At 35.9% G+C, this 14,586-nt stretch overlaps 1 protein-coding gene across 1 annotated transcript; it reads left to right on the forward strand.

The window, feature by feature from the left end:
- Positions 1–2,338: 2,338 nt before the first annotated feature.
- Positions 2,339–6,253, forward strand: HELRODRAFT_146397 (hypothetical protein; the record flags this gene model as incomplete). Its single annotated transcript, XM_009028487.1, has 3 exons — positions 2,339–2,426; positions 5,855–5,951; positions 6,187–6,253. Coding segments are annotated over 3 exons (252 nt in total), but the record flags the coding sequence as incomplete, so codon positions are not given.
- Between the last annotated feature and the right edge of the window lie 8,333 nt (positions 6,254–14,586).

Here is a 14,586-nt window from a genome sequence, read left to right on the forward strand (position 1 = left end):
GTATTTTTAAGATATCTTCAGTGACAGTAGCAGCAGCAAAAACAAAAACAACAACATCAGTATCATCATCAACACACTAATCGAATTTAATTAATTTCATTAACTTTTCATTTGTAAGCATGTTAATATTCATTCATTCATTCGTTAATTAATTAATTAATTCATACATTCATTTATTCATACATTCATTCATTCATTTATTTGAGTTTATTTAGGCGTTCTCAGTTTAAACATATGTGAAACTCATCGTATCACCAAATGATGATGATGATGATGACGACAATGATGATGGTGGTGGTGATGGTAGCAATGATGATGGTGATGATGATGGTGCGTGTGGTGATGGTGATTATGATGATGGTGATGGTGATGATGATGATGGTGGTGCGGATGATAACGATACTTTCGACCACTTAACTCACGTTGGCAATGTAGACCATTTGCAAACTGCTCATGTTTCACGGATGCACCTGAGCTGATGATGATGATGATGATGGCGATGATGATGATGATGATTAGTGTATTTGTTTGCATAATCGCCAACATCCGCGTCGTTCCATTCATAATCATTCATCTGTTGTTGTTCATTGCGGATACAATAGCGACGGCATCAACAGCAAGAAGCACATCACTAAAAATTATTATTATTATTATTAACGTTTGATTTGCTGGTCAACATTTTCAGAGAGCGAAAGTTTCGCACATTAAAACGTGATTGGTTTTGTTCATGTAGTTGTTATTGTTGATGTTGTTGCTGTTGATGTTGTTGCTGTTGATGTTGTTGCTGTTGATGTTGTTGCTGTTGTTGTTGATGTTGTTGCTGTTGATGTTGTTGATGTTGTTGATGTTGTTCACGTTGTTGAACATACATGCCCGTTCACACAAACTTAAAACCAAGCACACAGACAGACTAACAGAAAAACAAACAAACGAACAAATGTACACACTATTAAAAATTTTATTTTGATCATATATTATTTCACTTCATTCTCCAGCATTTCTCTGATGTATCAAAAACAAACTATCTATGTATCTACACACATCCATGCATGCATGCGATGAACTGGGATCACTGCATTCCAACTCGCTCATGCATCTGCAGTCACTTTAATCGCCGCAGCTTCCGAACGCACATGTGTCGGTCTGGCTCAGTTTCAGAGTTAAAATAAAACCTCATCATGCACTTGTACGCGGCCTAATTAAACTAACTCCTCCTTCGATGTTTGCTCGGCCAATGAGAGAGCGCGTGCACACAATAGTTCTAATTTCAAGCGATTTGATTGGTTGTTTGCCGGTGTCACTTAGCATACGAAAAAATGTGCACACATGTTTATGTGGTGAGTTGTTTCTAAGTTGTTGTTTACATTGATGAATTAATCACGTGATCAATATTATCAATCAATCTTCTCTGGTTTGTTGTGTGTGTGCGTGTGTGTGTGTGCGCGTGTGTGTGTGTTGCTGCTACTGACGATGACGTGTTGTTTGACTTACTATATCAACGTCTTATCAATTTCTTCTGTTAATAAAAATTACATTGATAACGATGATAATAACAATGATATCAATAATGGTTATTATTATTATTGTTTGAAATACTTGCATAAAGGTTAGGAGGTTAAAAACGTTTGCAACATTAGCAACAACAACAACAACAGCAACAACAACAGCAACAACAACATCATCATCAACAAAATCGTTAACAGTAACTGTTCAATTCGTTTTAAAACATTCTGATATGAGTCACTTTATAAAACCATCATCGTCACCACCAACAACAACAATAACAACATCATCATCAAGATCTAAATCATCATTATCATCACCGACGACAACAACATCGTCATCCTTATCGTCGTCTTCATCACCTTCGAAAGTATCTTTGTGGAGTTATTCGACATCGTACGAAGCGAGGACAACAAAGCCAGCTTCAAAACTGTCGACAAATTGCAACGACAACAGCAATCACAACAACAACAAAAACAATAATAATAATAAACATAATAATAATAATGACCAAAATAACAATAACTCCAGTTTTATTGACAAAAATGTGAAGAAACAATTTTACCATGGATTCTGTGACGTCGTTGAAATGAAGTATGATGATGACGATGATGATGATGATGACGACAACGATGATGATGATGATGACGACGATGATGATGTCACCGAAAGAGAGATGATGAGAAGCAGGAGAGAGAGGCAGGAACATGATTCAGATGGGCCGCCAAAGTTGGAAAAAGTTGTTGAAAATGATTTTATTGGAAGCAACAACAAAGTGAAAGCCAATTTTCAACAATTACATCAACAACAACATAAACATCAACAACAATGTTTGCTGAGAGATGTGAACGCAAACCTATGTTGCGTGTTGTGCAGCGGCTACCTAGTTGACGCAACCACCATCATCGAGTGTCTCCATACCTGTTGGTCTACATTTTTATTGATGTCGTTTGAATCTCTTGATTGATGTTTCCTGCAGTTATTGTCATCATCTTTTTACTTAATTTTTATATTTTTTAACATTGACGTTCATACTCATACAACATCTTCTCATCATTCTCAACATCTTCTCATCATTCTCAACATCTTCTCATCATTCTCAACATCTTCTCATCATTCTCAACATCTTCTCATCATTCTCAACATCTTCTCATCATTCTCAACATCTTCTCATCATTCTCAACATCTTCTCATCATTCTCAACATCTTCTCATCATTCTCAACATCTTCTCATCATTCTCAACATCTTCTCATCATTCTCAACATCTTCTCATCATTCTCAATCGCCTTGATTACCGCTGAAGTAGTTTAACTTGAACTGCATGGTCTCATCATCGCCATCATGACTTTTATCATAACTACTATCATCACTTACATCATCATCATCATTGTCGCTTTACTAAACAAACTGTGGGGTATGGTGATCTGACCGATTGATTTGTTATGTATGTATGTACCAAACCAGGGTGCAAGTGGTTGTGTGATGGACGGATGGATGGAAGGATGATTGGATGGATGGATGGAAGGATGATTGGATGGATGGATGAATGGCAGATAGGGGCCGAGCAGTGGCATGCTGTTTGCGCGCACAAATTGTTTGATAATGCGAAATGATGGTCCTTCAAAATTGCAAACAGTCGTTTAAATAGCATTTCGTTGCGGAAAAGGTTTAAACTTGATCACAAGTAGTACGATATCTGAGTGAGTTGCTGACCGAAACAACTGGAATGACGTTTCTGTCTTTGTGCGTTCTGACGATGTTCCAATCCCGGAAGGTTTGAAAATGACGCTGGCTCCTGCAAATGAACGCTTTTAAAAGCACTATAATTATTTTTAATGGTCGTGGAAATTGTATGTAAAATATTTTAATGGCAATTTCACCAGCAATCTAAATGCTTGCAGCCAACAGGCATATTGTTGTAATTTAGCCAACGTACACTGTTTAATTTTTTTATACTTGAAACTCCGTTTTTAAGTGCAAAACATTGTTTCATATTGGAAATATTAACCCAAAAACGTGCGACAAGCAGAAAAGATCGCCCACTGATTGAGAAGCCACCTCACTGAAGCCTTCCAGTTTTCTCCTGTCATAGCTGTTTGGACTCGCTTTTAATTCCAGTCGAAGTTGTTCTACATACCTATCTTCCTATCTACCTACCTTAGCAGACAACTTCTTCCAAACAATCCTTCCAGATATATTCATACAGGCGTGTGTGTGAACGTACCTAACCCTACATAACCCAAGGGTGGGCAAACTACGGCCCGCGAAGCTATTTTATGCGGCCCGCAACGATTTCTTCGCCGAAGGTCGTCAGTCAGATATTATGACCAAAAAAAGGGGCCACAAACCTTAAAATAATTTTCTCCTGAGTCTAAAATCTTTGCTATTTAAGGGCATAAGCGGCCCTTCAAAGATAAAATAGTTCTCAATGCGGCCCTAGCAGCGAAACGTTCGCCCACCCCTGACATAACCAAATATTTGTGCACAAATGTTTTCCTTACAATTTCATCGATAATGCTACATTTGCAAAATTTTATAAAAGTGCAATAACTATGCAACTGATTACAAACTACATATATGCATGCGTACGTACATACATACATAAACAAACACACACACACATACATCCATCCATCCATCCATCCATCCATATATATATGCGTACGTACATACATACATACACAAACACACACACATACATCCATCCATCCATCCATCCATCCATCCATCCATACATACATGCATACATACATACACGTGCACATATATACGTACGTGCACACGCACATATACATAAATGACGTAATATGTGTATCACGTGATGTTTTCCTATTTTTTCCGGTTGCTGCTGCTAGCTGATGTACGCACGCTGAGGTTTGCAGCTGTGCACGTTTGTATGTACAGATGGTTGTATGTACGTATGCATGCACACACATTTGTATTGTATGTATGTTTGTACATATATATATATATATATATATATATATATATATATATATATATATATATATATATATTTATATTTATATATATTTATATATATTCATTAAATTCTATCTATTCTATTATTAGAAAAAAAATATAAATTTTAATTTAAATTAATAAATGATATATAGCAATAGAATTTTCATGAAAATTTTAATGAAATTTTAGTGAAAATTCTATAGTAATTATATCTATATATTATTATTAAAACATTTTATTAATATATATATATATATATATATTGATTCTTTGTAAGTATTTGAATATTTATGTATTTTTCAATATATCTATATATCTTTGCATCAATGTATCTATGTATGTATGTTTGTTTGGTGCATCTACAACATAGCTATGCAACAAGATTGTACGGAATGCTGATGTGTGGTTTGCATTTGCATCATACATATTCTATGTTTGTTTTTGTTTGCTTGTATATATATGTGTGTGTTCGTACGTACGTATGTTTGTTTTTAGGGATGTATAAGTATGTATGTATGTTTGCATGTATGTATGTTTGCTTGTGTGTATGTTTGCATGTTTGTTTATATATAACTTTGTTTGAGGCCAACAGCTAACATGCTTCTCATGGATTGTTCATCAAAAATTTACACAAATTTTGTTTGAAAACTGAAAGACTACCCTCAAATTTGTGTAAGATGCGCCACCTGGCTTAACTTCTTAGTAAACTTTTTAAGGCCATCTTGCCTTCTTATGTTATAATAAACTAAATTGCATGTAAGTAAAATTTAAAGGTGAATGAAATTGCATTTGTTCGTTCGGTTGTATGTGTGTGGATATTTAGGCATGTAGATATGTATCTTTGTATCTATGTATGTATCTATGTATTTAAATTTGTTTGTTTATATGTTCAAATGTATGTTTTCTTCCTGTCACATTTTGCCATCAACATTCATCTCTGCTTCATCACTTAAGCAGTTGATGATGATGGTGATAATGTTATTTGCTGATAGAGATGATTATGGTGATGTTGTTTGTTGTTGTTGTTGATGATGACGACGACGATGATGATGATGACTGTAATCATCTTATATCATCATCGTCATTTTTTTTGGGCAAAGAAATATCGAGTGCTACGTTAATAGCGCTTTTAAAATATCATGATGAATTAATAGGAGTTGTTTAATTGATTGGGCAATTAAAAAACTTGTTAATTAATCAATTAATCAATTAATTAATTAATTGAATGAACAAACGAACTAATGGATGAAGAGATCGAATGGTCGACCTCTTCATTGATCAACAACTTATGTTTAAAAAATAATCAGTAGATTTAAAGATATTCAATCAAACAAACACAGCCACAACCACAAACATGCCATCAAACACACAAACTCACACAAACAGTTTGTCGTAGTTGCATTTTGAGGTACCTGGAGTCCAGCGACACCTGCCCTGTTTGCGATGCCTCCGTGCACCCCGCTGATCCAACCATGGGCATCAAGTATGTGACGTCATCTAGTGTGGCGTGGTGGCGTGACTTGGTGTGGCTTGGTGTGGCGTGAAGCCGTTTGATGTGATGCTACTTTCTTATTCTCTGCTACCTGCTTACTTTCATCATCAATTTTGTCAGGCACCGCAGAATCATTATCAGCATTGTCATCATCATCATCATCGTCATCATCATCGTCATCTTCGTCATCATCTCATTAATTCTTCAATCACTTACGAACAAATAGAGCGGACAAGACCTTGCAAGCGCTGGTTTACAAAATTGTTCCCGGCTTGTACCAGAGTAAGTCAAGATGGTGATGATGATGGCGATGATAATGATGATGATGATAATAATAATTTTGATAATGATGGCAAACAGATGAAGTGATGAGGAGATGTGCATTCGCCAACAAAATGGAGTCCGGTATGTTTATCAGATTTCTTGTCTCGTCGCCATCATCATCAGCTCGTAACTGTCATCTTCATCATCATCATTATTATTATTATTATTATAATTATTAATTAGCAGACCCCCAGGACCTGGCAGATGCGGTGCGTGATATAGAGGAGTTGACCTCGGACCACTGCATATACAGTGGCGACGAGACGTTCAGCGTCGCACTGCAGTATGCCACAAGGTCATCTATACTTGTTTTAATCATAATTTAATAATAATAAATAATAATAATGATAATAATTTTTATTATTATTGCTTTTTGACGTTGAAATATTATTTAACCACCAACATGACAGGTCGAAAGAAAGTGGCGACACGGATTTGAACGTTAGTGACGTCACTGGGTGTGGGGGTTTTGTTTCATTGCGTTGTATCATCATCAACATTGTCATCGTCGTCATCAGTTAAAAAAAAATATCTCCTTATATTTCCAGAGCAAGAACTTCTTACAAGTCCAAAATGTCAGCGGCGGCAAAAACCAGAATAATCATCAGCAGCAGCAGCAACAGCCGCTGCAACAGCAGCAGCAGCAGACCAACACGTCGTACATTCGCTGCTCGTCGTCGGTGACTATACATCTACTCAAGAAACTGATCATGAACAAAATGGAGATGATGATGATGACAAGTGGTTGTCGTGGCAACAGTTATCACGGCGATGATGACGATGATGATGATGACGTCACGTATGACGTGAGTTGAATTTTATGACGAATAAGATCGTGACACGAAGATGATGGTGATGGTGTGATGTTGGTGAGGATGTTGATGTTGGTGATAAATAAAAATTCACAATCCGTTTCTAATGTTTATCACTCTTATCGCCGTCGTCCTTTAAAATTTCATCATCACCATCATTTCTTTGAGAACATCATCATCGTCATCGTCATCATCATCATCATCATCATCGTTACAACCTCATCGTCATCAGGTTGAGCTGCTCTATGGCAATGAAAAATTGAATGAAGACTTCAAACTTTTGGACGTTGCATACATTACCACTTGGACCAATGTTAGTATCATCATCACCATCACCATCATCATCATCAACTTCATCACCATCATCATCATCATCATCACCATCATCATCAACTTTATCAACATCAGATCAGCAACAACCTACGTTCAACTCATAATATTCAATTCAGACCTCACCGATGGTGCTCCAGTACAAAATCATTCCCGACAACAAATCACAAATAAAATCATCTGAAACTTCTCACGATGACAACAACAACAACAACAACAACAACAACAACGATTCTGTTTCAATGAGTAAAAAACTGATTAATAAAAGGGCAAAGTTCACCAACACAAAAATACTGTCACATGAATTGTTATCGCCGTCAACAGCAACAACAACATCATCGTCATCAACAACAACATCATCATCAACAACAACATCATCATCATCAACATTATCATCGTCATCAACAACAACATCAACAACGTCAAAGATTTCCGACTTACCATTCGATCAAGTCAACCGTTCAGAGGCTCCGAACACGGCAATCTCATTCAACAGGACACCAACTCTACCTGCCGATGTCAGGCATAGCAGAATCATCAACATTCCTGACAGTAATAATGACAACAACATCAACAAAATCAACAACATCAATAACACAACTTTGAAGCCATCAATTGCTCAAGTTCGTCAGAAACGATTCAATAGGAGAAACTCAGTCGGCTCCAAGAAACGAAAGTGTAAACGAAAAGAAAAAAAATCTCAGAAGCAGCAACAACAACAGCAACATCGTGAACAACAGCAGCAACAACAAGACAAACACCAAAATAGATGGGCCATTAAGACACTAGTAACTGCAGAGAAAGAAATTTACAACTTCCAGAGCGATCTAGAAGAATCAACATCGTATCTAGCGGACCAACATCTGACCAGCAATTTGGACAACATCAGCAACGACATCAGCGTCCGCAATTTGAAAAAGTGCGCCGACAAGAGTCTGGAGAACACAATCTCTGCTCCATCCGTCGGCGCAACAACAAACAACAACAACAGCAGCGAGATTTCAGTCGGTTTCAGACAAAAACAACACACCTTGTTGAAAACAATAACAGAAAGAACATCGTCAACATCAGCAGCAGCAGCAGCAAGTTGTTCTGAAACTGAGGTAGACTCGTCAACGATCAGTCCGAAACCTCGGTGCGATGAAAAACTTCGAACTGTCAACCAAAACGACAACAACGACATCAAAATGTTGTCCAACAACAAAAACATCAAAAACAACAACAGCCTGAACAATGAAAATGTTGTATCTTCCAGTACAACTTCGCAAACAACTGGTGATGATGATGGCGATGATGATAACAATGATGACGATGATGGAGGTGTCGATAGATTTGCTGGAAACAAACCTACCAAACTACAAACATCTGTTGAAACACAAACACCGATTGATGACGACGACGACGATGACGATGATTGTGATGAAGTCGATGATGACGAAGATGGAATAAGATTCAAGAAAAATACTAAAACCAATTTTCAAATAAATGAAGCTTATCTGTTAGCGGAACTGCCTGACATCAACGACAACAACTTCAACAACATCAATAATAATAATAACAACAACAACATCAACAACATTGTTAGCAACAACACCAACAACATCAGTAACATCAGTAGCAACAACAACGCGATGAACGACGTCAGGTTGAAAGATCGAAAATTTTTTAGTACCATATCTCGTTCAAGATATCAGCCATCATCATCATTATCATCGTCGTCGTTATCACCATCAACAACAACATCAGCAACAACAACTACTACTACAACATCATCATCAGCAACAACAACAACTACTACAACATCATCATCAGCAACAACAACAACTACTACAACATCATCATCAGCAACAACAACTACTACTACAACATCATCATCAGCAACAACGACAACTACTACAACATCAAACGTCGCTGTTGACAATACTTGTTTCGAGGGTGACGCAATAAAAAGAAGACGACTGAGCAGCAGCTGCAACAACGTCATTGCAAATAAATATTTAATTTGTGGTATTCCCAGCAACAAACCAGAATTGAAAATTCGAATAGGAATACCATCGTCAGCAACTTCATCATCATCTTCATCATCTTCATCATCTTCATCATCATCTTCATCTTCATCATTATCATCATCTTCATCATCATCGTCATCTTCTTTGTCTTGCCCTTCGTGTGCGACCACACCGAATTTCAATGCTTCTTGCGTTACATTTAAAAACAATAGCAACAACATGGAGAATAACAACAACAACATAAACAACAACAACAACATAAACAACAACAACAACATAAACAACAAATTAAGTTACAGCCTGCTGAGTTGTGAGGAGAGGTACAAAGAATTCACTCATGAAGTTCTGCAAGCGAAGAAGAGGAAACTCGTTGAAGAGAAGGAATCATTTCAAACCGGAGACATTTTGAAACAGTCACAACAACAACATCGTCAACAACGACATCGTCAGCAGTTGCAACATCAACAGTATCGTCAACAACTGCAAAAACCTGTTCATCGACAACAACAACAGCAACAACAACAACAGCAACAATTATTGCAGCAACACATCAAACATTTGCAACAAAATGTTCAACACTTCATTGCCACAAACTCCACATTAGCACACGCATCAACACAGCAACAAGCTGAACAACAACAACGAGCCAGGAATATAAAATCACAACCGCTCAAAGTTCCATCCTATCACTCAACTCACAAGAATTTTAAACATATGGCTAATGTTAACAACGACAACAACAATAAAAACAACAACAACTACCTAAATAACGCCAACAAAGACGCACACAAATATTGCATTCCATCGCACCCAGCAAAATGTACTTCGCTTGTTTTAAGCACTGCAAAAACTCGAAAAGCCGAAACTCCAATGCGAAACAACATCATCTTCAACAACAACATCAACAACATCAACAAGGCCTTGACAAATATAATCTACAGGCAAGCAAATAAAAGGATACTCAACAGTCATCCAATCGGAAATGAATCGAATACGTCTTCCTTGTCTTACCCATCGCTATCGCCATCTTCATCGTCATTAATGACGTCATCATCTTCGTCAGTGACGTCACCAGCGATGACAGCACATCAGATGGGTGCCAAGAGATTGAAGTTGACTTGCAACGGAGTGACAACCTACAGATCGCTCGGCGAGGAGTTATTCGCAACTACTGCATCAAGATCAACAACATCATCGCCTGCCATGATAACAACAACGTCACCATCTTCCAGACTGACAACATCAACATCCTCTACATTGCCAACTAAATTAACTGTAACGGCAAGGACATCAGCAATCGCAACATCAACATCCTCATCCACAACATCAACCACAACATCAACTACAACATCAACTGCAACACCAACTACAACATCAACATCCCTCGTTCAGTCCGCCACAGGGCAAACATTGCAAACCTCCATTAGAATCCTTCCAACTGCAGCTAGCAACAGTTCACACAATATCAGTAACAACATCAACACCAGTTTAAGCAACAACATCATTATTAACAACAACAACAACAGCAACTACAACATCAGTCAGAAAATGTTGTCAACTAAGAAGAAAGTTGAAAATCTACATCAACATCTGGACAGGATAACCAAAGATAAATTATATTTCATTGGATTGTCATCGTCATCGTCATACTTCTCATCACCACCACCATCATCATCATCATCATCAACATCATCTTCATCACCATTATCATCATCAACAACAACATCAACATCATCTTCAACATCATCGTCAGCCACAACAACAACAACATTTTTATCAATATCATCAGCAATTTCAACATTATCGACAACAAGAACAGCAACATCGTTATCAGATCCAGCAACATTACTTCCAGTTAATAATGTAAATGTGATGATGTTGAACATACCGACCGTACATTTTAAAGGCTTAGACATTTCAAAATTAACAACAACAACACAAATTACAACAACAACGTCAATTTCATCAACAACAACAGCTCGAACAGCTTCCGAACTTGCATCAAATTGCACCACAAACTCAAACACAGCAGTCATCTCAACCACCAGCGAATCCTACAACCAACCAATTGAGTTAACGGTTCGAAGCAGCAGCAACAACAACAACAGCAGCAACAACAACAACAGCAACAACATCGACAACATCAACAGCAACAACAACATCGACAACATCAACAGCAACAACAACAGCAACAACAACAGCAACAACAACAGCAACAACAACAACAACAGCAACAACATCGACAGCATCAACAGCAACACTGATAAAACATTAGATGACAGCCCCTTGGAATTGGTTACAGAATCGGTGAAAGCGCGGAGGCTTTCCGACTGTTTGACCTCTTCTAAAGTTCATCTTCCAACTTCATCATCATCAACAACAACCTTATTATCGTCATCATCATCATCATCATATTTTTTATCATCATCATTATCATCATCATCCCCAGCAACAACATCAGCAACATCAACAACAACAACAATTAGTTAATTAATTGTTGAACGTGCTTTCATATTGATATGAACGGCCATACAAACGCATGAAAATATAAACAAACAAACAAACGAACAAACGAACGAACGAACACTTATTTGTTTATAAGTAGATGAGAGGTTATACTCGATTGCACTCTTGCAAATAAACATCACACACACAACACACAAGCATATGCACGTATGTTATTAACGTATTTTTGAACTTGTTAACACGATAAGATACGTTACAATTCGGTAATAATTCAATAAATTAATTAATTGTTAGCTTGCATGCATGTAGTTTGAGACGCAACGAATGGTCTGCCTAGTTAGTTACGTAAAGTTAAAAACCGAATTGCCAAATACTGCAATTTCGGTTTAAGCCATCAAATTTTTGGATTTCAGAACAAAATTTGTTGATTATTATAAGCTGGAAATTTAATTTAGCCATCATAGGTGTTGAGACATCTGAATTTGAACAAGAGATTGTTGTATAGACGGATTAGGGTTTCAAATTTTCAAAATTTTAGACTTTCTGGTATTAAATAGTGAATCAACTACTAAATCATCTCCAAAATTTACAAAAAGATGGTTTTGTTGATGAGAATGTAGTTGTTGATGTTGTTGAAGTTGTGTTGTTGTTGTGTATTTAAATTTTGCAGATATCCTTTTTTGATTTTCTTCCAGTTTCATTTTAAATTATTTTAAAGACAATTTAACGATTTCGAATTGTACATAGCAAATTTATTTATTTTTTTAATTCATTCATTCATTCATTCATTCATTCATTCATTCATTCATTCATTCATTCATTCATTCATTCATTCATTCATTCATTCATTCATTCATTTAATTTTTACCTTATTTATACTTCGCAGAAATGTTTATTATCCATCTTTCCTTCCGTCATTACGTTTTGATTTGAATTTTATTCATCCTAAAAAATATTTTTACTACCCATTCTAGCCATCAGCTTATTTAAAGGGCATATTACTATTTAATTTTACTATATGTATGTATGTATATATATATATATATATATATATATGTATATATATATATATAATGTGCATACATACACTATATGTGAATTGAGAAAGCGAGAGAGAGATAGAGAGAAAGAGAGAGAAAGAGAGAGAAGAGGAAGAATGAGACGAAGGTGTTTGTAGAAGGGGAAGGTTTTATTCCCAATAAGTAGCACCAATGATTTCAATGATTTGGTGTATGTTTGGATGAGGAACTAGTTGTAATGATGTTTGTCGTGCATATATTATCTTCATCTTTCACTTCAATGAGTATTATTTGTAAATTGATTGATTAGTTGATTGATCGATTGGTTGATTGATTAAGTTATTGATTGAAAGATTGATTGAGTAATTGATTGAATGATTGATTGAGTGATCGATTGATTAAACATTAATTTATTCCTTAATTGTTAGACTAGATCCCTTTTTCAATTTTTGGGTTTTCGTTCGGTTCAATAAAGTTTCAAATGTTTCAGTTTTTGACAAATGGTTATAATTAAAATTAATAATTGTAATAATAATATTATAACGGTAGTAAATAGATTTTAATAAAAAACCCGATTTTCAGTGCACACCAGTCAATAAATCGAAATGGGGTCATATAAACACGAGTTCGCTCTCTTTGAAGTGTTTTTGACGTTTTGTATTTGACGAGGTATTGTATTTTAAATGCAGACTAGTGTTTCATGTGTTGTGCTGCTATCTGCTGACTGAATTTTATATAACATCCCCGAAAGATCCTTCACGCTGCCCGCCTCCCAGAAGTTGTATAATTGCTCTGCTTACAAGTGGATGCTTACATCACAAAAGTACACAAGAATCAATCAATCAATCTAATAAATTGTAAAGCGCTATTTCCGCGATGGTCAATAGCGTTCCTCAGTGAATTCTACAAACGGATGTGCCTTAAAATCCGCTTTGAATTTTGCAAGTGATAGATAAAGTAATTGAACCTTAGCAATCAACTCTATATAACCCTATATAACCTTATATAAATCTATAGGACTCTATATAACCCTATATAATTCTATACAATTTTATTTTTATATGATGATGATGCTGATGAAATATATATAATTATAAATTTAATATAAATATAAAAAAATATAAAATATAATATATATAACTCTATACAAACCTATATAACTCTATGTAACAGTCTATACTTTAAGTAAAGCTTTTAACTCTGCTGCTCATCTAGTTCCTCGTGCCACTTTTTTCTCACATATCTCCATATCTTTTTCTCTTGCTCTGGCTGCCTATGAAATATGGAATAATTTTTAAAATTTGCACTTTCAAAAGTTTCAATCTAAATTCTTTCCTGGAGGCTTAACAAATATATTAATTGGACCTAAACGCCCCAGTTTACGATCGCTTCTTGTTTTCACTTCTTGTTAACTTTATGACTTCTCTTTGTCTAAATGTGCATTTGCTTTTTCTTGCCCTTTTCTCTGGAACTCTCTACCTCCTTTTCTGACTACTTCTGAATCACTTACGATGTTCAGAGCGGATCTCAAGACTAGAAGTGAGCACGGGAACGGGTATTGCGGAAATCCCATGGTTCTCTATATAACCTTATTTAACTATATATAAATCTTTATAACTATATATATATATACATAACTTTATATAACCCTATATAACTATATATT

The sequence above is a fragment of the Helobdella robusta genome, assembly GCF_000326865.2.
Source record: "Helobdella robusta unplaced genomic scaffold HELROscaffold_56, whole genome shotgun sequence".
Classification (NCBI taxonomy): Eukaryota; Metazoa; Annelida; class Clitellata; order Rhynchobdellida; family Glossiphoniidae; genus Helobdella; species Helobdella robusta.